Source organism: Patiria miniata, unplaced genomic scaffold, assembly GCF_015706575.1.
Source record: "Patiria miniata isolate m_02_andy unplaced genomic scaffold, ASM1570657v1 HiC_scaffold_5, whole genome shotgun sequence".
NCBI classification, from domain to species: Eukaryota; Metazoa; Echinodermata; class Asteroidea; order Valvatida; family Asterinidae; genus Patiria; species Patiria miniata.
Window position 1 is genome coordinate 30,567,716 of NW_024037072.1, and position 22,413 is coordinate 30,590,128.

Genomic DNA, 22,413 nt, shown 5'->3' on the forward strand with positions numbered 1-22,413 from the left:
TTTTTCAGATGTCCATTTTTCGTGAAATTTCCAGATTCATTTGCACACGTTTGCGTATCAAAATTTCAACATGAAATTTCACAAAAATTAAACATCTGAAAAAGGCAGCACTTTCTGATTAGCCTATATAGAGGGTGAGAATGCTTCTAAAGCAAAAAAAATCTACAAAGTAAGCCTCAATGTGAAAATCAAAATTTGGCAAAGTCGACACGTTTTTTGTACATGTGGATGTGTGGCCTATGTTTACGGAGGCAGTCCAGTAAATAGGCCACATTTATGGGGCTAGGTCTCACGAAGCTAAACTTGCGCCGGGGACTCAAATTGCGCTCGACATTGCCATGCCATGATGGATCAACCAGTCATGGCATGGCAACAAAATAATTAAATTTTAATTACAAGAACTTAACAAAATTGTAAATCTTCCAACACTTTGTAAACAAACAGCAATGTGTGTATTCCCCCCCCCCCAACATTTCTTGATCTCACCTGTATGTATGTACTCACCTACAAGTTTCGAACAAACACCACTTGCACTCGTGTTTTTATTTTACACGCACATGTATTTGCTGCCCTCTTGTGAAATATTTTGGCCAGGTTAGAAGTTAAAAATATACCGCCCTCGTGTGGTCAAATCTTACCAAGCATTTTCTGAACGTGTTTGCCGCCCTCTTTTAGAAATGTTTTAATTCGAACATTAATCAATTAATCATAATCGATTGATTTTCGTTGGTTTTCGCCCTCTTGAGTTTGTAATTTACTAGGTTTTGTTTTGTGCATGTTTTGCGACTTCTGAAAAGGTTTTGGCGACCTGAAGTGCACAGTGGGCCAAAAAAACCTCCACATTAAAAAAATAAATTGTATTATTCTGTAAAAATCAGATCTCCCTCCCCCCGATTGTTATTTTGTAACCAGGCTCAATTCCATCCAGAATCACACATGGATGGAGAAACTGACTCTATATAAGAATAGGACTGTGTCATAAATCAGTTTTTGTAGAGTGAAACATATTACACTGAAAACATATACCTACATTTTTTACTTAATTACTCACTGAGCAAAATGAACAAATACAGAACAAAATTTAATACTAAAAATGCCAAGAAATTTGCTGTGTGACTTTATTTTTAAAACCAAAATTGATAAATACCTTTGCTTACTGCAAAATTTAATACCTGTTGAAATATACTTTTGGTACGTACTAGAAGTAGATTCACTTAAATTTGATTACTCAATTGCCTCAACTGTCCTGCATAGTTCACTACACACAATCATTTATAAATATTAATTTCTAAATATTTCTCAGCCTTTTTAACTTTCCAACTCTTTAAAATCAGCTTAAATCTTTGTTCACATTAACAGACAGAAACTATGTATAAGTTAATGCTTCATGTATATGTACCTTTAAAATGCTTAATCAAAACTGCATACATGTATTAAAAAAATTGGCAGCATTTCCAATAAGTTTAAACCCAACTAATTCCATGTTTACAAACAGCACACGTATCATCTATTCGGATTGGCTAAAAGTTAACCATAATTGTGCGGTTATTAGTTAACACTGAATTAATGGTGATCTCCAACATAATAACAAAAATTGATACCACTTGTCTAATCATATTTTGTGCATGCTCACAGAGGTAGTGACTTGAAGACATCAACTTTGTATGGATCAACTGGCTGCTATATCCACGTAAAAAAAGTAAACAAGTCAATAAAACAATAAATATTAAATAGTTTGACTTTTCTTACTGCTTCTATCTTGATCTGTATAGGTGAGTTAAAAGACTGGTCTGTCAGATGTATATGAATGAAGAAAGTATGGAGCTGTGTCTGGAAGAAAGACTAAAATCCACTGACCAATGGAGAAATCCATGAGATGGAAATGACACCAACCTTGTGATCATGACTTGCTACAAAACATAGCATCAAATTGCACAGAAGTACAAGCATAGTTTCTTGATATTGAAAGGGTAGGTCAATCAAACGATCCACACCCATCATAGCGACAGTAAACTGATTCTTGACATAAATGTTCTTGCCAGCCAGGTGTAGGGAGTCGTCGTTATCAGCCACAGGTACATCTCATAGACGCTGATAGCCAGAAGTCTGGCTTGCTGGCGCAGCATGACCTGTGTGCGACACACCCAACCGTTGCACAGTCTGCGGTCATGCTCAGCCAAGGCACGCACACAGCAGCGAGACATGTTGATGAAGGAGCTGGCACTCTTGCGAATCTTGAGAGAGAACTCGATGCCACGGAGCAGATCATTCGTCTTGAGGAGGAGTAGCATCTGTCGTGGGATGCTGTTCAAGATGCTGGAGATCTGAGGGATGTACATGGCTACATTCTTCTGGATTTCTTCATCCTGGTTTGGAAAAAAGAAATGTCTTAGGCAATACAAATAAAAGTTTTGATTTTGTGCAAGACCTGAAGGGCTAAACTATTGTCTTCTGACTGACGGTCTTGAGCAAGACACTGGACCTGCAGTTGGGTGACTTGAGATTGACTTGTCACGACCAGAGGTAAATTGATCTATCAAAATAGACCAGCGGGCTACTGATTTTTTTTTACTAACATTAAGAAGTGATTAGAATCTAGGATACAATATCTCAAACAGTGGCTTCTGCAGGAAAGTTCCTTAAAAACGAACAATGTTTCAGAAGGCTTCAAAGTTCTTTTTTTACAGTTTTTGTCATGGCGTGAGCACAAGACTAAAGAACAGATTTACATTTAAGAGACATTCGACCTATCTTTGCTATTGTTGCACAACGACGAGTTTGCTTTGCTGGCCACTGCTACCATGCTGTAGACCAGGTGATATCTGATGTATTATGTTGGAGACTTCCATGCCCTATAGGGGACGAAGACCCTACTACATTGATGTGATTGGCAGAGACACCCAATGTGAAATGGAAGACCTTCCGTACATAATGAGGGATAAAAACACCTGGCGTGGCGTTGTGAACGGGATCTCGGTTGCGACCGCTAGATGATGATGATTTTATAGTAGTCCATCACAAGTCAATCACAAATCTTTCAGTCCCAAGTCAAGTCACAAGCTATTCAAATGAACTGTGACAAAAGCATTCCTTTGTTATTGTTCATCCCCTACTACTTGTAACCAGACTTGTGACATACTTGTAATTATGACCAGACTTGTGACGGACTCATCTACAACAGCCTTTACTCCTCACCTCTTCACTAGACGGAGCGACTCTGTCGATTCCTGTGGCGACAGAATCCCAACTCCTGGCCGTCAACATGCAAGCAAACAAGGCGTACATGTCCCCGGCCCCTAATGCTTCACTGTATGTCTTGATTCCCTCAATGTCTGCTGCTATAATGGACTGCCAGAAATTGGCATAATTCATCCGAAACTCATCTGTTAACGTCTGTGAACGAAGTAACATGCATACAATTAATAACGGTAACAAACTGGCAGATTACTAGAAAACACTAAGATAGAAATGTGGGGTGCTGTGGTTTTCCAGTAATGTGGTATTTTGGGGGAACTCCTTTGTCTACAAGCATGCAAATAGGAAGTACATGTAACAAAAATACAGGCTTTACAGTATTTTCTCAATATTTAACGGCATAAGTTTGAAAGGACAAATTAGGAAATCAGCTGATCCGAGGATAAGCTGCATGCCTGCATCTAGCTCTCCATCTCCAATATTTCCTGGGGCTATCAATATGACCGAGCAAAATCTCAAAAATTTTTCAAAAATTTCAAAAATATTGTACTATTCTAACAAGTCCTTGAAAGTTTAGTTTACCACTTTAATTTTTATTCTTGAAATGAAATTTGGTCTAAAATAAACCTGTCAATGGCAGTAAGAGCAATAATGGTTTGCCTCTATGGGCCTATATTTTTGTATATATTTCTTCATCTTTTTAACTGAAATTAGTTTTACTCATTAAATTCTTGCAATTTAATTTTGTATGAGAATTCTTATACAGACTCCATTAAAAAGATGTGCATATTTGTAAACCAAACTCTAAGTTTTTGTTTTTATACAGATGGTATTTTTTAACAATTCAGAATTTATTTAACAATTTTCACTTTATTCACTTTTAAGTCTGAACATTTTTTATCTTATTATAGAATTAATTTTGTAAATCCATTTGTAATTTGGCGAAACAGTCAGATTATATTTCTTGTAGGCACTGTGACAGTCAAACTCGGTTAATGCTTTGTATTAGCCAAGTCTTCCTAAGTAGAACACATAAAAACCAACCTGGTAAAGCCCATGATCCAGCAGGACAATTTCAGGATGACTGTTGGAAGTCTTTCTAACCAGCACGTTGCCTGGATGGGGATCACAGTGCACAAAGCCATGAACAAAGATCATCTCACTGTACATCTTGCCTAGAGTTTGCGTCACCTGTCAAACAGGAAGAATAACAAAACCTCATCACGCATGGTGCAAGTTCAGTCAAGGACAACTGGTGATGTAACTGCCTAGGGGCCTTATAGTCCATCACAAGTCAATCACAAGTCCATCACAAGTCCATCACAAGTCCATCACAAGTCCATCGCAAGCCAATCGCAAGTCAATCACAAGTCAATTACAAGTCAACCACGAGTCAATCACGAGTCCATCACAAGTCAATCACAAGTCCATCACAAGTCCATCACAAGTTCATCACAAGTCCATCACAAGTCCATCACAAGTCAATCACAAGTCCATCACAAGTCAATCAAAAGTCCATCACAAGTCAATCACAAGTTCATCACAAGTCAATCACAAGTCAATCACAAGTCAATCACAAACCAATCGCAAGTCAATCAAAAGTCCATCGCTAGCCAATCGCAAGTCAATCACAAGTCCATCACAAGTCCATCACAAGTCTATCACAAGTCCATCACAAGCCAATCGCAAGTCAATTCCAAGTCAATCACAAGTCAATCACAAGTCAATCACAAGTCAACCACGAGTCAATCACGAGTCAATCACGAGTCAATCACAAGTCAATCACAAGCCATCACAAGTCCATCACAAGTCAATCACAAGTCAATCACAATTCAACCACAAGTCAAACACAAGTCCATCACAAGTCCATCACAAGTCAAACACAAGTCCATCACAAGTCAAACACAGTCAATCACAAGTCAAACACACATCCATCACAAGTCTATCAAAAGTCCATCACAAGTCAATCACAAGTCCATCACAAGCCAATCACAAGTCAATCACAAGTCAATCACAATTCAACCACAAGTCAAACACAAGTCCATCACAAGTCAATCATAAGTCAAACACAAGTCAATTACAAGTTGTCCGTTCCTACATCCAGGCACAATTTATATATATTCAGATTAGCTGTTAAAGACATTCCTTTGTTACTGTTCATGCCATGTTATCTTGTGACTGGACCTATATTGAGCAGTCTTGTGGCTCAAACACTGCTTTTAGTAGTACAATCCACCAGAACCAACAAAATCAATTTTGACCAATCTGGCGACCACCACGAGCCATTTGGATTGTTCCATGTTGTCTGACGCTCATTATCTTACCCACAATGCCTCACCTTATTAACGTCGATGTCATGTTGTTTCATATATTTAGCGTCGTCCACACGTCCTCCTTGACAGTATTCCATTGTAAGCACTCTGGTCGTGGACAGATCCCAATAGACTTTGGGAACCTGAGAACAATATAAATGTAACACAGCCTCATCATCAACCCATTAGTTGTAGCTGAAGAGGTTTCCACGATGCAGGCACAATTTAAGTTTCCGCTTAAATTTCAATTGCTGATATTTAAGTTATAATCCAAATGTTAAAATACAATGTATCTAGAAACAGTCTCAGTCTCTTGTAACCAGACAGTACACACTGTTCGAAACGCTGAGTTACGAAACTGGTTCGTTTCAGGACCACACAGTCACACAAGAGATTTGACTACATGGTGCTACTGCAAACCCCATCTCTTGAGAAACACACATCCTTTGTTCTTCGATCTTTTTGACCAATTTTTGTTAACGTTTTATAGCTCAGAGCCAATTCACCGTCATTTATAAAAAAAAAAAAAGTTTTAACTTATCAGGGAGTTGATATGAAGCAACAGATTCTACTAAGCACAAGAAATACTTGCTTAACAAATAAAGCCTACCCTTAAAAACAACACATCTCTTGTGACTGTTTCTCGACCGAGTTTTACTGACCACATAAACATTCGGAGCAATATTTTCTGGTTGGAGCAGCTCCATGACACCCAGTCCAAGCCTATCCCTGCTCCTACACAACTGTGCAAGACAAACGTTTAAAGCCCCTTCACATATCCAAATTCATATCTCTGTGTTGGACCTTGGTCACACCCCTACATGTATGAAATGTCACCTCGGTAGGAACCAGTGTTTAAAGGCTCTATACCCGGGAAAAGAATCCAAATCCACAGCCAACACGTCTACAATCTAATGCAAGCATGAACACTATAGCTTGTCAACCTGCGTTGGAATGGACCAGCTCCACTCACGGTGGGCCCAATGTTGATTTCAACACGGGTAGGCAATAGACTAGACTGAAACGTCCTTTAACCCCATGGGCCCGGGAAGCGGTCATGGCCGCGGCCGCTAATCCTCATTGGAATGCAGTTGCCAGCTGTGGTATGCTGTGGCACACAGCTAGTGGGTAGTTCCACAGCTGCTGCCTTTGTGCAGTCCCGCTACCACACAAAGGCTGTGCAGTCATGCGGGCCACTTGCTCTATGTGTGGAGGAATGTCCCCATTATAACCCGTGCTTAAGGGGTTAAGAAGTGAATGTTACATACTTTGAGGAATTTGAAGTGTCCCAGCAGCCGAGCAGCTTTCTCAGCATTCCGTCCTTCCTGCAAGAAGTCCAGCTCAATGGGAAGTTTCTCCTGCATCTCTTCACTCAGCCACAGCAACTCAAACTCCGGGAAGAGACGGGCTGCGGCATGCAGGAGAAACTGGGAGAAATAGTGTCGCATTATTACAATGAGCTTGATCTAATCTGCAGATGATGATCTGAGAATGGTGCAGTGTTTCCCATGGATACGCATCTCTGAGAGGCAGCGTTAGTTACCATACAATTCTCTGCTGGTACATTCCAACTACGTACTATGTAAACGCCCAGTTGTACATACAGGGTACTTGCATTGTTCTCCCTTTATCCCTCTTGTTTAGAATTTCCCTTCTGGGTACCGTTTCACAAAGGCCGACTTATAGGGTACCATTGTTCCCTTTGTGCAAGTAACCCATAGGGTAGCTCTCATAAAAACACAAAGAAACACCAAGTTCACACCAAGAACATAAACACAAAGTATGTAGGTAAATACCAAGTGCACGGTATGTAAACAACACTTGGTTCAATAACATTTTACCGAGACGATGGTAAAAACCGCATGGGTAAAATCTTACCAATGTCCACATTTGGATTTTTGACTTGGGAAACGTTTACCAAGACTGTGGCAAATGTAACTGAGTTGGGTATAAATACAAGTTGGTGCAATGGGCAGTCCTATATGGGTCATTCCATGTCAGACCAACGCACTTTTTTACCTCATGTCTTCCGATTTTGATAAAAATTGCTGTGCTTGTAGGTCCTAATGAGCAATGAATACACACCAATTTTTAGCCCGATCCGACCTATTATGTGGTCAGGGCAGAAGCCACAAAAAAAATGGCATTTTTAGAGTAAAATACCACCCTTTTGGTATAAATATGTCAAAACTGTGGCAATTTTCATCGAATATATGTGAATTTGTTATTAAAATAATAAGGATTGCATGCTCAAATCACTTCTTTTGTCAAAATTAAATTTTGTGAAAAGTAGGTCACATGACCTTAAATATGCTATCGTGACCTTTGATCCATTTTTTGTAATAATGTATCATTCCGAAAATCAACGAAATAAAAATAACTTGCTAGAGCATGTCTCTCTCTATCAGAATCTACTAAAAATCAGTTGGGGTCTTCAAAATTTACAACTTTATGACTATTTTTGTACAGTTGGTAGGTTACAAATGAGTCAATTTATAGACTTTACATAAGAAATACACCAACACAACTTACTATTCTGTTTCTAAAGTTACTAAAATATATCTTGGTTTGTGAATTTCTCATTCTGAGGGCTGATGAGGTCTAACCAGACTCATAGTGTAAATTATCAGCAGTGGCGCACCCAGGATTTGGCTTTTGGTGGGGGGGGGGGGGGGGACGGGGGGTCATAAATCGTTTTTTGTTCAAATTTCTGTAAAAGATTGGACCAACAAAAACTAGCCTAAAATCAAACAAACAAATTGACAATGTTGGGGGTGGGTTCAAGCCCCCCCCCCCCCCCCCCCTCCTGGGTGCCACTGATAATTAGTTATCCCACAAGCGCGCTTGGAATATGAAATAATGCAATGATGCTGTGACCCATATGCCACTCGATGCACTACATAATTCCGTGTTCCACGAGCGCAAGTGGGATTTATAACCAATTTATCTTCAAGCAAACTTGATATCAAATGCGTACAAAACAAATCAAACGCAGTGAAGATGTACGTGCATACATGAAGTGTATTGGTCCGTTCTGCAGGAAATAACACAACATATGTACACGTACATTTTTAATATCTGGGGTGCAATATAGCTGTGCAATATTATATAAAATCACATAGTTGTTGCTATAGATGGACTAATCAGGGTCTAGGATTCAAGTTTGCTTGAAGATAATACTTAATATTACAATCAAAGTTACCTTACTCATTCATCACTGTGCTTCTTGAACTTTAATGACTCTCACAGACTTGGCATTTTGTTCCTTTGAGATGAATTTCACCTGGACGTGAGTCCGCTGTACTGGGTGAAGGCCTGGTTACTGTTAGTAGTTAGCACACTTCCGGGTCCAGATATTCTGATTAGACAGTTTCTTTGGAATCAGAAGGTAGAATTTTGTTTTTCCTGGCTTTGTACTTTATACATAAAAATCTAAATTAATTTGAAATACACCACTTACTATTCTGTTTCTTAAGTTACTAAAATTAAATGTTAGTAACTTAAGAAACAGAATAGTAAGTTGTGTTGGTGTATTTCTTATGTAAAGTCTATAAATTGACTCATTTGTAACCTACCAACTGTACAAAAGTAGTCGTAAAGTTGTAAATTTTGAAGACCCCAACTGATTTTTAGTAGATTCTGATAGAAGAAGACATGCTCTAGCAAGTTATTTTTATTTCGTTGATTTTCGGAATGATTCATTATTACAAAAATTGGGTCAAAGGTCACGATAGCATATTAAAGGTCACGTGACCTACTTTTCATAAAATTTAATTTTGACAAAAGAAGTGATTTGAGCATGCAATCCTTATTATTTTAATACCAAATTCACATATATTTGATGAAAATTGCCATAGTTTTGATATATTTATACCAAAAGGGTGGTATTTTACTCTAAAAATGCCATTTTTTTGTGGCTTCTGCCCTGACCACATGGTAGGTCGGATCGGGCTAAAAATTGGTGTGTATTCATTGCTCATTAGGACCTACAAGCACAGCAATTTTTATCAAAATCGGAAGACATGAGGTAAAAAAGTGCGTTGGTCTGACATGGAATGACCCATATCCATGATTGTCATAACGTATCATTATGAAATACTGTTCCCTGGTATCAGTAAATAACATGCCTTGTTGTAGAATACATTAAAATGTCTCTCTCTCTCTCTCTTTCGGTGAAGTACAGTCCACCGTCTGCTGTTTTACGTACTGCAGTGGTTGTGTGCATGCAAAGTGAGGATATATACAGTCTAATGGTGTCCATGGTGTCTACAATGACTTTCATTAAAAACGGAATTCAAAATGGAGTCCAGTGTGTGAATGCTAGCCTAAACAAATGACACACAGTGCGTGTGTGTGTGCCTTTGCAGTGTGACCTTCGTTCAATGCCAAGATTCATAGCTTGTCTTTGCTGTTTTACCGACTCACTCCGTGGGCATTGAACTTTAGACAGGTCCTGGGCAAAAGTTGGCCAGTATCCACTGGACATTGGAAAAGTACCCCTTGTCTGCGGGAAACCTGTTCCTGGCAGAAATGCCCAGGGTGTTCAAGGTCCGGGCATGAAATATCTCAGATTTAAAAACTTACATCAATGGTTTTCATGTCGACGTCTGAGTAAGCCTTGACATATGGATGTTGAACTTTGACCGCTACTGACCTCCCATCCTGGAGTTTAGCACGGTGCACCTGGGCCAGGGAGGCAGTGCCTATTGGCTTATCAGAGAAGTCCAGGAACACGTCATCTACCTAGCAAATAAAAACGTTAAGATTCATAACTGCTATATTTATGTACAAGTTTACTAACAACTTACTTCCACGACCCTTTTCCTCATTCTTCCCATCAGTCGGCTTCTTGAAAATGCCTCCAAACCTTTATCCATATTTCATCTTGTATATTTCATTCGATTTCTATTTATATATGCAGTTATATATTTCTATTTAATTGTTTATTAATGTTTTCACTTTTCTTCTGTGTCACATTGTTACATTTAGTGTTTTTCATAATTGTATCATTTATATTTTTGAAGGTATGGAAATAAATGTTCTGAATAATCGTAATCGTAAACTTTATCAGCCAGCATATTGAGTTATATTAGCCAGCATATTACACAGCTATCCAAGAAAACTTGAAGCTAAAATTAAGAGCGTTTAACCCCTCAGTGACAGTCTTTTGAAAACTAGAAAACTAGGCCATGTAAAAAAAACCCCAGTTTCTCATCCCCACCCGCTTCCTTTTTTTCCGGCCGCCCTTTTTTTTCCCTTTTTCAATTCATACATTTGTAATATATTTTGCACATACATGTATATTGTTTTTTTCATGTAGAAAGGGTTATGGCACTTCTGGACACAATTTTGCATCAGCAAAATAGTCAAGAAAATTGAAGAATCCATCTTGGAAAATCATCCATCATGGAAAAAAAAATCTGCCTCCTTCATTAAAAAAAAAAGCCGGACCAAAAATTACTCTTTTTTTCTCTCTCAGCCTTAGGAATGATCCCTTTAAAGCTTTGGCCTTAATCCCCTTCCCAACATCCGTTAAAATCCACCAGGAGATTTTGGAGGATTTTGTGCACTTGAATAAGGTAGAGATGCTGTGTTATATTACATAGGACTTGGGGCCCTTTAGTATCTCTTCCTGCCTGTCAATCATACATAGTGTAGCGCAATGCATTTTATAGAGGGCACACTTTAGTTCTTTACTGGTAGCCAGCGGGGTGCGCGTGCACTCACCCAGGTTTATGGGGGCACCAGCCAATAGCGCCAGTGTATACAAGCAGCCGCGGGCTCAGCTTCACTCTTTCTGCTGTGGCCGTAACCCGAGCGCGGTCTTGTGAAGGGTTCTTGCACAGTTCTAATCTCCCACATCAACCAATAACCAATCATCTATAGTCCCAGTGGAGGGAGCCTCATACTTTGTGTGAGTGTAATTGACAAATGATTCCTGCATCGTAATCCAGATAATTAAGTAATCTCTGTAGTTTATAAGGAAGTGATTTAGTATAAGATCACGTAGGCGAGGCACCTAGGTAGGCTGAAACTGGAATGAGGAATAAATCACCAAAGCTAAGGGAAGGCGCAAATCAGTGTCCAGTGTCCCATTCCTCCCCCGAGATATCCCCCCGTCTGTCAGCCCAGTGAGTGGAGTGAGTGCGTCATAGGGTGTTGTTTTTGGTAGTCTGCTGCGGGCCTGGCGGTAAATCTCCGCCAAAACGGATCTGCGTACCCGACCGTAGAGGCTAGGCTGTTCGCCGCTACTCGCCGGGGCAGTTGTCCGAGGCAGTACCGTTTCAATAGCATTGACCAATTAGATCAGGACTTCTGGTCAGGTGACCATGGTAGCGTGGACGAACTCGGTCCCAAGCACTGTGAGAAACGTATACAAACCACAGGTGTCAAACGGTCCACACTTAAAAGTACAAGAGAATGTGCCACCGGGTTCCTGCAGACTGAAGGATTTTGGAGAATTCAGGCAGGATAGGATTTATGTAATTATGGTTCAATGACACTTGCCTTGCATTTGAGGTCTTCTTCTATGACTTTTTTGATGTCTTCAAGCTCGCTGCATGGGGCATCATTGTGAAGCACCTTCATTGTCTCCACATACTCCTTAGGGAGGAGATAGTCCAGTGCTCCCACATGCTGTCCTGCTTTGATGAAGACACCACCGTTCTTGCAGCAGAGACGATAAAGTCTTTGAGCTGATCTTAGATGTACCTGGTATTGACAACAACAATAGCAATGTTGGATGCCTGCTGACATGTATGTAACTTCAATATTGGGTTTTGCCCTTCACCGACGTATTTTTTATAAACACTGTATACTTGGTGTTGTCCCAAGTGATTGCTCGGGTGGGACTCAAACCCATGACCTCCTGCCTGCTAGTGCAGGCACCAACCTTGCTGGGGTCAGCTGGCTGGTTTGAGTCTGATGTAGCAGCGGGTACCGCAAACAAACTATTCATAAGATGAAATTTGCATGAAGGTGATTTAATATATTCAATATTGAATTTACATCACCCAGACGCAAGGTCCATCAAATGAATAGACAAATGTAAAGCTGTATTACCAGATGGGTCAAAATTTCACGTGAACAACAGAGAGCTGTTCAGCAAAGTTTCCAAGTTAGGTCACCTCCATGTATTCAGGGGTGTCAAGCACCACCAAATAATTCTAAGCAAATTTTACAACTGAAAAACAACTGTAAAATGCAAACTTGGATGGCACAAAAAATTGGCAGGTTTTTTTTTTTGGTTATCATATGCTCACTTTTGATTTAAGTTTGTTGTATCTCTCAGATCCTGGGTCCACACCAAATAAGGTGAATTTGTAATCCAATGCCACTGAAGCTGCCTGTACAAAGGAAAGAGGACAGCATCGATATGTATGTAAGTAATTACAAACGTGAAACTTGAATAATGTATTTTAAAATCCTCACTTTTCTTGATCAGAGCAGAATCACAACGAAGAATGAAAATGAATAAAACTGCATTGCAAGCTGCTTTGATTGGATTGACCTGAAATATAAAATTAGAGTGCCTGACATTTGGTCCTGGCAGGACCCTTCGCAAAGGCAAAATGACAGTGGAAACAAGTACAAACTCACAAAGATGAATTTTGGTTTACATAAACACTAACTAAATTCATAAATGCAACTCCCAAAGCTTTTCTTTTAAAACCACCTCACCAAATCCTGATTTATCACTGCATCTACAAAACTAGACTTCTCATAATCTTTTTTAACAAATCAGACATTCTCGAAAAAGAATATTGCTTTTGATTTGGAAAGTTCACATACACTAAAGAAGGCTCTTCCGAATCTGACTGGAGCGAAGGACGACCAGCTTGACTGGAGGTTCCTACTGTTCTGGTTCAGCCACACGCCAGAGGAGCCTACTGTTGCCAAGGTAACCAGTGAGACGGGTACAACGTACCCACTGTGGCGAACCAGAGAATGCAAGATTGGGCGCATCAGCATGTTTGAGCAACCTCTGTTGGGTCAAAAGTGAGGAAGAAATTCCACAAAATATACAGGGACACTGTTACGTGTAGGTTGATCATGACACAGTTTCTGAGCCAGTCTGGGGTACACAATTTATACTTAGGCAAGACGTTTTGTACCTGTAGTTCTAGGGGTAGACCCTAGACTTTTTTTTGGAACAGCCCTTTCACTTTGCACACTGTAGCAATTAATCGGAGCTAGCTCTAACACTCGTCTGAAATTTGCCAAATTTCTGATGAGTATTGGAGCTGGGGTTTTCCAAGCTAATTCAAAGCCATTCAAAATTACAAATGCATTCTGCAAATGTTCAACTTGAAACATACCCTCCTTGAATGTTCAATGGGGTATTCTTCACAATTATTCTGATAGGCGCATAACTATTTTCGTTCCAAATAAGGTGTTGCATGGTAGGCCCCATCTTGCTTGTGGGGCAATTTTACAATAATGATGTGCAAACCGGACCCGAAACCGACCCGACCCAAAACCGACTTCGGGTCGGGTCGGGTCGGGTCGGTTTGTCCATCTTTTCAGTTGGGTCGGGTCGGTTTCGGATTTGCATTTTCATGTAGGGTCGGGTCCGTTTAGCCATCTTTTGAAAAAACCGAAATAAACCGAAATAAACCGAAACAGTTAAGAAATTTAGGTGATGCAATATTATTGCTTTTTGTGGGTCCCCTGTAGTCCCACTAACTGGGGTGCTAGAACTCCTTTTTTGACATTTGGGATGTTGGTCTGTCGTACTAGCGTCCCACAACGGAAATATTGTCAAAGTGACAATTTTTTAGTGTCAAAGTTCACCACAAAAATCACGCAAAATACTTGACAAAAATACCTCTGAAAGCACCTACTGGCATTTCCACATATCAAAGACGAAGTAATGGGGCTTCAATTATACTCACAAATATTTTGTGGGGTTGAAAATCCGTGAAATTCAACCACTATTGAACAGACATCATACAGCGCTCATTCAAAAATGCTTATGGCTTTTATCTACTAACGCATATATGACGTACATCATGTACACATATACAAACACATAGGCCTACGTAAAGCAGTTATGCCAAAAAACAAAAACTTGGTCCCCTGCATCTCTAGGTGGTGTTATTTTTTGAGAACCTCCTTAGTAGTGTGTGATAAGGTTCAGCGCAGCATACTGAGTTACTCAAGCTAGGCCTGTTGTGCGCTTTCTTGAAAATCACGCAATCTTAAGAATGAGTGCGCATTCTTAAGAATGAGCACGCATTCTTAAGAATGAGCACGCAATCTGAAGAATGAGCGCTCATTCTTAAGATTGCGTAGGAATATCATGTGCGCAATTTATGAATTTTGCACAATCTTAACAAACATTGCACGGCATAATGATGTTAAATGAAATGTACATGTATAGCGGTTAAAGGGGAAATGATTCATATGAGGAAAGAAAATGAGCTATGCTCCTGTACTCGTATAACTACGATAATTTGAATCAAATTAAACCTGTTATTATTGCTTTTTTTCTGCCCACTATGGGAAGTTTTGCAATATAACGGAGGACTGGGAACTAGTCTGGGAAGTGCTTTGTTTAGGCTAGACAAGTTACAAGTCCCTGTATGTATCATATGCATATAACAAAAAAAAAATGATGTCCAGAAGCTACCAAAATTGTTCTTTTGACTACCAGTAGATACAATTCAGCTCTGTGGCGTAATGGTGGGGTGTGAACAATAGCAGTTTCAGTAGCAAATAGCATTAGCGCTATGGTATATCACAGTATTCATTCTCATTCTTCACATTCTTCATTCTTACGCCCCCCCCTTTTAATTATTGTTATAACCCAAAAATCAGAATTCTTTCCACTAGTACACTATTATTATGTCTCTTATTTTTCCCCAGTTCACCGAATACTCTACTTAGTACTTTTCATCGTTAAATCTTTTCCTAGGTAAGTGACCTTGCGTTGCATCAGTGATAATTGTTAACGACCCCTTGTTAACAATCAGTGAACAAGGATGCAGCTAGACTTGCCAAGCGCAGCCGGTGCTCGGCATCCACAAGACCTTTATCTTGTCGCGCATTCTTAAGAATGTGCGCTCAATCTGGAAGAGTTATTTTTTTGCGAAGATTGCGCAAGGATCCAGTTGCGCAATCATAAGAATGTGCATGCACATTCTTAAGATTGCGTGATTTTCAAGAAAGCGCACAACAGGCCTATGAGCTATGTTATGTACTGCATGACGTGCAAAAATGGCAATCATGCAACATCATTAGCTTGAGTAACTCCAGCTGACATGCTCATATTCATTCACATGTAATGCCACCGAAATCTTTAAGATGGTCTGTTTCAAGTCGATCATTAGGCTTCGTAAATGACTGCCATGACTGCTGAATGTACATGATGTATGAGGTATGTAAATGAACTCTTGGGTGGTATAGAGGTGAAAATGAACAATTTTTGAGAGGCCATTTTTTTAGGGTCGTCTTGCTACCACATTCTAACGAACAGGTTATGCCTCCAGCGTTACGTGTGAATGAATATAAGCATGTCAGCTGGAGTTACTCAACATGCTCAAGCTACAACATCATGTGCACTGTGGTTCTACGTTCACACTGAACTAACATTCATTCGATTCTCGATTGGATTCCATATTACTATTAGTCTATTCTACAGCCCCATCTTCTGATGAAGAATAATACTTACATGAATTTTAAAAGAAACTTCAAGAAACGTCACAAGTTGCATAGTTTTAAGTTTCTTATTCCTCCATGGTGAAACTGTGGGAAAAATGCTCAACAATTATGTATTGCGTAATCGCAAGAGGGCGCTGTTAAAGGTAAACCACTTCTTGGTTCAGAATATCACACCAACTTCAGGTTTTTCTCCTTTATAACAGGAGGCCAAAAACACCGGGGCAAACTCCTTCTCTACGCAATAAGGGAAAAAAACACTTGCCTTTTTCCTTTTTTTTATTTGACTTGTTATTCTTTTTTTTTTTATCTTTGTTTCATTTGTCCTAGCCTTTTTAACTCCGTTATCTGAAACCAGTTTATTTGTTAACGTTATTGTCACCAGGGATTATGGATAAACACGTCTCAAAATGACAGTTTTATACTTGCGTTCATTCCTAGAAAATCCCTGCTACGTACCCTGTGAATACACGTTTTCATTATTTTACCTTTGTACAGTGGCGCACCCGGGGGAGCCCCCCCCCCCCCCCCGAGGTTGTCATTTTTTGGGGGAGGGGGTTGTTTTTTTTTAGTCCCACGATTTTACCTTGGTGATAATATCACCAAGGTAAAAGCGTGGGACTAAAAAAAAACAAAATCCCCCCCCCAAAAAAATGTGATCTATTTTCGGGTGTAAGTGGCGCCACATATTAGCCTTGACCAAGGCTATCAGCTTTTGCCATACGAGCTTGTTCCCGCTACCGGGCGCACACCGCGCGCGCCCCAACACAATCACAAGTTGACTCGGTTATACATGTACTTAACTCTTTAAGTTCATTCAACAGAAGTCTGTCCTGATCACTTCCAAGATCTCGGATAACTTTTCTATTCTGCCCACCTGATATGTTTGTTGGGTTGTTTGGGTGTTCGTTTGTTGGGTTGTGGGGATGTGTGTTTGTTTATATTTTGTTTGCTTGTAGGTTTTTTTTGTGGGGTTATTGAAGTGTCGGTCTGATGGGGTACTAGTTTGCTTGTTGGGTTTATATTTTTTTTATTGGGGGTATTGTTTATTTACCCATTTCCAGTTTATTTGTTGGGCAGTTTGAATAGTTGTATTTGTTAGTTTTTGCTTATTGTTAGTAGACATGCTCTGTTACTCGTGTGATGTCTTTCGATTATATTACATTTGCTTGCCATTTTGTTCTAACTAAATTTGTGTTTTTGTTATTTGTTTTGTGTGTGTGTGTGTGTGTTTTTGTTCTTGTTTTGTTTTGATTTAGTTTGTTTGTTTGTTTGTGTTTTTTGGTGTTTTTTTTTTCATTTATATATTTATATTTACATTGAATACTATTTAATGTTTGTGTAGACATTTCGAGCATGGGTTGGCAGGCCTTAGGACTACAGTGTTTTAGTACACTTTATTGTTTTTGTTTTCTGTCCCTCTATCTCCTCCCCCCTGTCAAACTGTCCATCCTCCCTGCCCTCCCCCCTCCCCCGACCCATTCCTACTCGCATTCTTCAGTCTTGTCTGGTCTTACCTTTCAATTTTCAATTTTTGTTTACTTCTTACTTTTTATTTGCTTTGTCATTGTACTTTTGTTCATTTGTTGGCCGAATAAATAATAATAATAATAATAATAATACCGTTAGCCTTAACGACCCTTGCGTGTGCTTTGTGGGCATGTACTTACGCGCCACACGCACTTCCACGATATTCCGCCTCGTCTTACTGTAACGGCTGTTTGCGAAAGTGTGTGTGGGGCGTACTTACATGCACATAAAGCACACGCAAGGGTAGTTGGGGCTGAACGGTATACATGTAGTACAACTCGTGGTTTGGTTGTGTCGCGGCGCGCGCGGTGTGCGGTAGCGGGAACAACCTCGTATGGGAACAAGCTGATAGCCTTGGTCAAGGCTAGGTGAAGCCGTCCAAAATTTGCGGCCGCCCGCCTGTTCGGAGTGAGCATTCCAGAGAGAGAGAGAGAGAGAGGGAGGAAAGTTTTTGTTACATTAAGTAAACAGAACAGCTTGTTTTTTAATACACTGTGGGAAAAATCCTCATAAAATAATATGTTAATAACCTACATTAATGACAGTTGTATACATCAAAACATCCGAATGATACAATTATTAGAATTTCGACCAGGGTGCAAAAGCCTTATACGTGTATATTGACTTTTATAAAATAAAGTTGGCACTTATTATTTATCGGAAGTATACACACCGTGATCCGTCCGTGCGCGGGAGTCACGGAGGTCAAAGGTTCTTATGTTTCATATGACAATATGTATATTACAGAACCTATGCAAATTAAATGAAAACGTATGCGCTATTTGCATATAAATGAATAATAATTGTCCAACTGTCTGAGAACAAAACATAGAGGTCGCACTCTTCAATCCACGGTCTCCGACATTTAATACATTTTGTGATAATAAATTTTATCACTTAAATGATCAAATTGTTTATAAGCAGGAATATCGATTCAACTGGGTCTGTTTTGATGGCTGATAGTCGAGCAGTCCCTCTGCATGGCATATTTGTGCAACAAGCCCACACACATACGGCTGGGATACACGATACCTAACGGCTAGAATAAACCAATCAGAGCACGGGATTTCTAGCCAATGCGCAAGCAAGAAAAGTTTGCAGCATTCCATTCAGGATGAGGTGATTTTCAGCCAATGAGAAATGGGCGGCAAGGCACATTTGGCGGCAAACCAAGCCGTGTTGCGCAATTTTGGCGGCAAACCGAGCATGCAGTCACTTTTGTCTCAGCCTCCAACGGACAAACACTGGTTTAATTGAATGCGTCTCCAAAATTTTGTTTGTTGCCGCTACTGGAAAGTCATATTTCGTTTGGTGCTCAGGATATATCCTATAAAGGACGCATCAGCTTTAGGTTCGATATAACTTTGTTTTCTGAACCCTTGGTTGTCTCAACAACGATTGAAATTCCTCCTGGAAAAATTGAGCCACGGCTGTTCGACGGAGCGGTTGTGGGCCAAAACCATCTATATTAATAGCTCGTCTGTAGGCTCACTGGAGCATCCCCGAAGAGGAACCCGACCAGGAGTGGCCTTTCGTAGCATCGTGATTCCAAAGACGATCGCAGAGAAGGAGAATGCCACGCCCAAAGCGTCGAGCGCAGCCGCCAGCAACATTGCGAGACGGCGATGGGGTCCTCCCGCCGCCGAAACGGCCAGCGCGAGCCCTCGAACAACCAGCGGGAGCCATGCCGATGGATGGAGCCCAAAGCACTACCAAGAACGTGCCGGAGGATGCCGCCGGGCAGCAGACAGTCGCACCGGGTAGGGGTGAGTCCACGGTGGATATGACGGGTGGGGTTGGTACCGCCGATCACCAAGCGGACGCCCCACCCATCGTTCCCAGTGTCTACACCCCACTGGGATACCAACTTCCCCTGCCCATAAAAGAACAAATTTGGAACAGTTCCTATGTTAATTTTGCATTACTTTGTTCCGACACCGTATCTGCGGCTGCCACTTTTACAAAGGCAGAAGACGGTGGGGAGCTTACGCTGGCCATGGAGGGCAACCGCATGGTTGTTCGTAAGGCCTCCTCACCAACCACTAAAATCGACACAATCGACAAGTGGTCTTCTGCCTTCCATACTTTCATGTCGATTTTTATAGTGCGCCATCCAAACCGTGCAGCCGAACTACTGAAATATGCAGAGACAGTTCGGCTGGCGGCGCGGCAGTTCCCCGATTTCGGGTGGCGTAATTATGATGAACAGTTTCGGCTCAGGCAGGAGTTGAACCCGAGCCGGAACTGGGGCGAACTTGATACTGAGTTGTGGCTTACAGTGGCGGCCGCAGTTACGGTGTCAACCATGGCATATGGCTCAAATGGGCAGCGACCTACTTCCGCATCATCCTATGATAAATTTTCGAGGCAACCGGCCATGTCAGGGCAAGGGATTTGTTTTGCATTCAATGGGCCACAAGGATGCCATTTCCATTCGTGTAAATACTGGCACAAGTGTAGCAAATGTTCTCATGGGGGCCATGGGGCCGCCGCTTGTAAAGTTAGTTTGGTGCAGAATTCCCCATATGCTTGGCGAAAAACCCTCCTCTAAAAAACCCACAGCCAACGTCTCCGGTGACCTTACCGTGCCACCCCAGCTCGGGCGTAGGCATAGCGGTCAAAATACAGGTGTTCCCAAACAGACCGGCATGACAAAGACCGGAGGAGCTGGGAATTCTTTTCGTCCCCCCAACACCCATTAAACTGTTTTTGCTGCGCCGGTGGCTTATGAGCTACCCAAAACCAGACGACGCTAAACTTTTGGAGGAAGGGTTTTCACGTGGGTTTTCCTTAAAGTATACGGGTCCCAGGCACAGTCGCAAGGCGGGCTGCCTTTCTTCAGCGGCGGCCAGGCCTGACATAGTTAAGGACAAACTTACCAAAGAAATCAGTTTGAATAGGATAGCCGGTCCCGTTAACGATCCACCTTTCCCTACCTTACAGTGTTCTCCCATAGGCCTCGTACCAAAACGCGAGCCCAACTCTTTTCGGCTCATACATCATTTGTCTTTCCCCATGGGCAGTTCTATCAATGACTTCATTGATAAAGCGGACTGCAAGGTCAACTATGCATCTTTCGATGAGGCAGTTGATTTAACTATGTCGGCGGGTCAGGGTGCCTGGTTAGCTAAATCAGACATCAAATCCGCTTTCCGCCTTCTCCCCGTTACCCCTAGAGATTACGATCTTTTGGGTTTTATGTTTGAGGAGCAGTATTTCAGGACAGAGAATGGCAGACAAATTCAGCAATACAGTTGTACACTGACGCAGCGGCCAGTATCGGGTTTGGGGCATTTTTTGGAAACATGTGGTTTCAAGGCAAATGGCAACCCGAATTGATCCAAGCTTCCCCTTCAATTGCATATTTGGAGTTCTTTCCTATCATGATGGCGGTTCGTTGCTGGGGGCCTGAACTAGCCAATCAATGGGTGATGTTTCACTGTGACAACATTGCAGTGGTGCACATCATAAACCGACAAACGTCGCGCTGCCCGAGGATTATGTATCTTGTGCGTATGTTTGTGGTCGACTGTTTGAAATTCAATATCCAGTTTAAGGCTGTCCATGTCCCCGGTGCAACCAATGATATTGCCGATGCTTTGTCTCGTTTTCAGACGGACAGATTTCGAGCAGCTCATCCTCGTGCGGCCGCTTCAATGACTCCGCTGCCCAGTCTACCCCAAATTTGGTAGGCGACGAAATGAACCGCCTGTTGTCAATGGCTTTTTTCCTCGCACACACACAGGGCGTATGCTACTGGCTGGGATTCCTTCTGTAAATTTAAAGCGTGTAATAAGGGGGGAGGTACCGATTTTCCAGCTCCAGTGGGTGACATCAGGAAATGTATTGCCTGGTTATCCTTACAGGGCTTAGCTCCTACCACGATTGCCACTTACCTATCCGGCGTTGCTTATTATCATAAGATCCATGGATGGCCTGATCCCACGAAAGATTTTTTGGTTTCAAAGCTGCTTGAGGGTTGCCGAAGGGACCATAATTTCGGGGACAAACGTTTAGCAATGTCATTGCCACTTCTTTCCCAAACAATTCACTCATTTCAACATGTGTGTTTTTCGCGTTACGAGTCTTCTTTGTTTAAGGCGGTAGTACTTAGTGCCTTTTTTGGCTTCATGCGTTTGGGGGAGTTTGCAGCAAACTCTAAGCATCATACACAAGACTCGCTCCTCCATATTTCAGATATTCACTTCAATGACTGGGGAACTCCAAGAGCTGCCGTCTTGGTTTCCTTTAACCACAGTAAAAATAATAAAACGGGCCCCCCCCACAAAAGGTACAGCTGAATTCATCACGTGATCCCAACTTATGCCCAGTGCAAGCTCTGCATGCCTATGTTGCACTCCGCCCCCCTTGCCAAGGTCCATTATTTTGTCATTTTGATGGGACTCCACTAACGGCATACCAGTTTAATGCCATTTTGAAGAAAGCGCTTTCTTTCTGTGGGCTAACGGGTTTCCACTATCGCTCCCACTCCTTTCGCATAGGTGCTGCCACAACGGCTTACGAATTGGGGGTCCCTCCACGGGACATTCAGCGAATGGGTCGCTGGCGATCAGACGCCGTATTCACCTATATCCGTCCCACCTCTTTCGTCACTATGCCAGGTACATAAAGACAGTGTTGGAGCAAAGGCTTTGACCCTCAAGGCCAAGGCCAAGGCCAAGGCTTTGACCCTCAAGGCCAAGGCCAAGGCCAAGGC

The 22,413-nt window shown here is 41.4% G+C and overlaps 1 protein-coding gene across 1 annotated transcript; it reads right to left on the bottom strand.

Annotated features, from left to right (window-relative positions):
- Nucleotides 1–1,101: 1,101 nt before the first annotated feature.
- LOC119740319 (aarF domain-containing protein kinase 1-like) lies at nt 1,102–16,305 on the bottom strand. The gene is made up of 10 exons (XM_038215584.1): nt 16,180–16,305; nt 13,299–13,491; nt 12,770–12,853; nt 12,015–12,218; nt 10,092–10,250; nt 6,776–6,934; nt 5,534–5,650; nt 4,240–4,386; nt 3,196–3,393; nt 1,102–2,366 (listed from the first exon to the last, which is right to left on the bottom strand). The coding sequence occupies exons 2-10, from the start codon at nt 13,476–13,478 to the stop codon at nt 1,998–2,000; spliced, it is 1,617 nt and encodes a 538-aa protein (XP_038071512.1). The 5' UTR covers nt 13,479–13,491; nt 16,180–16,305; the 3' UTR covers nt 1,102–1,997.
- Nucleotides 16,306–22,413: the final 6,108 nt, after the last annotated feature.

Coding starts and splice junctions, on each gene's coding strand:
- LOC119740319 (XM_038215584.1), bottom strand. CDS start 13,478: ATGCTGATGCGCCCAATCTTGCATTCTCTGGTTCGCCACAGTGGGTAC. Junction 12,854..13,298: donor TCGGAAGAGCCTTCTTTAGT/GTATGTGAACTT, acceptor TCCTTTGTACAG/GCAGCTTCAGTGGCATTGGA. Junction 3,394..4,239: donor TGGATCATGGGCTTTACCAG/GTTGGTTTTTAT, acceptor CTTCGTTCACAG/ACGTTAACAGATGAGTTTCG.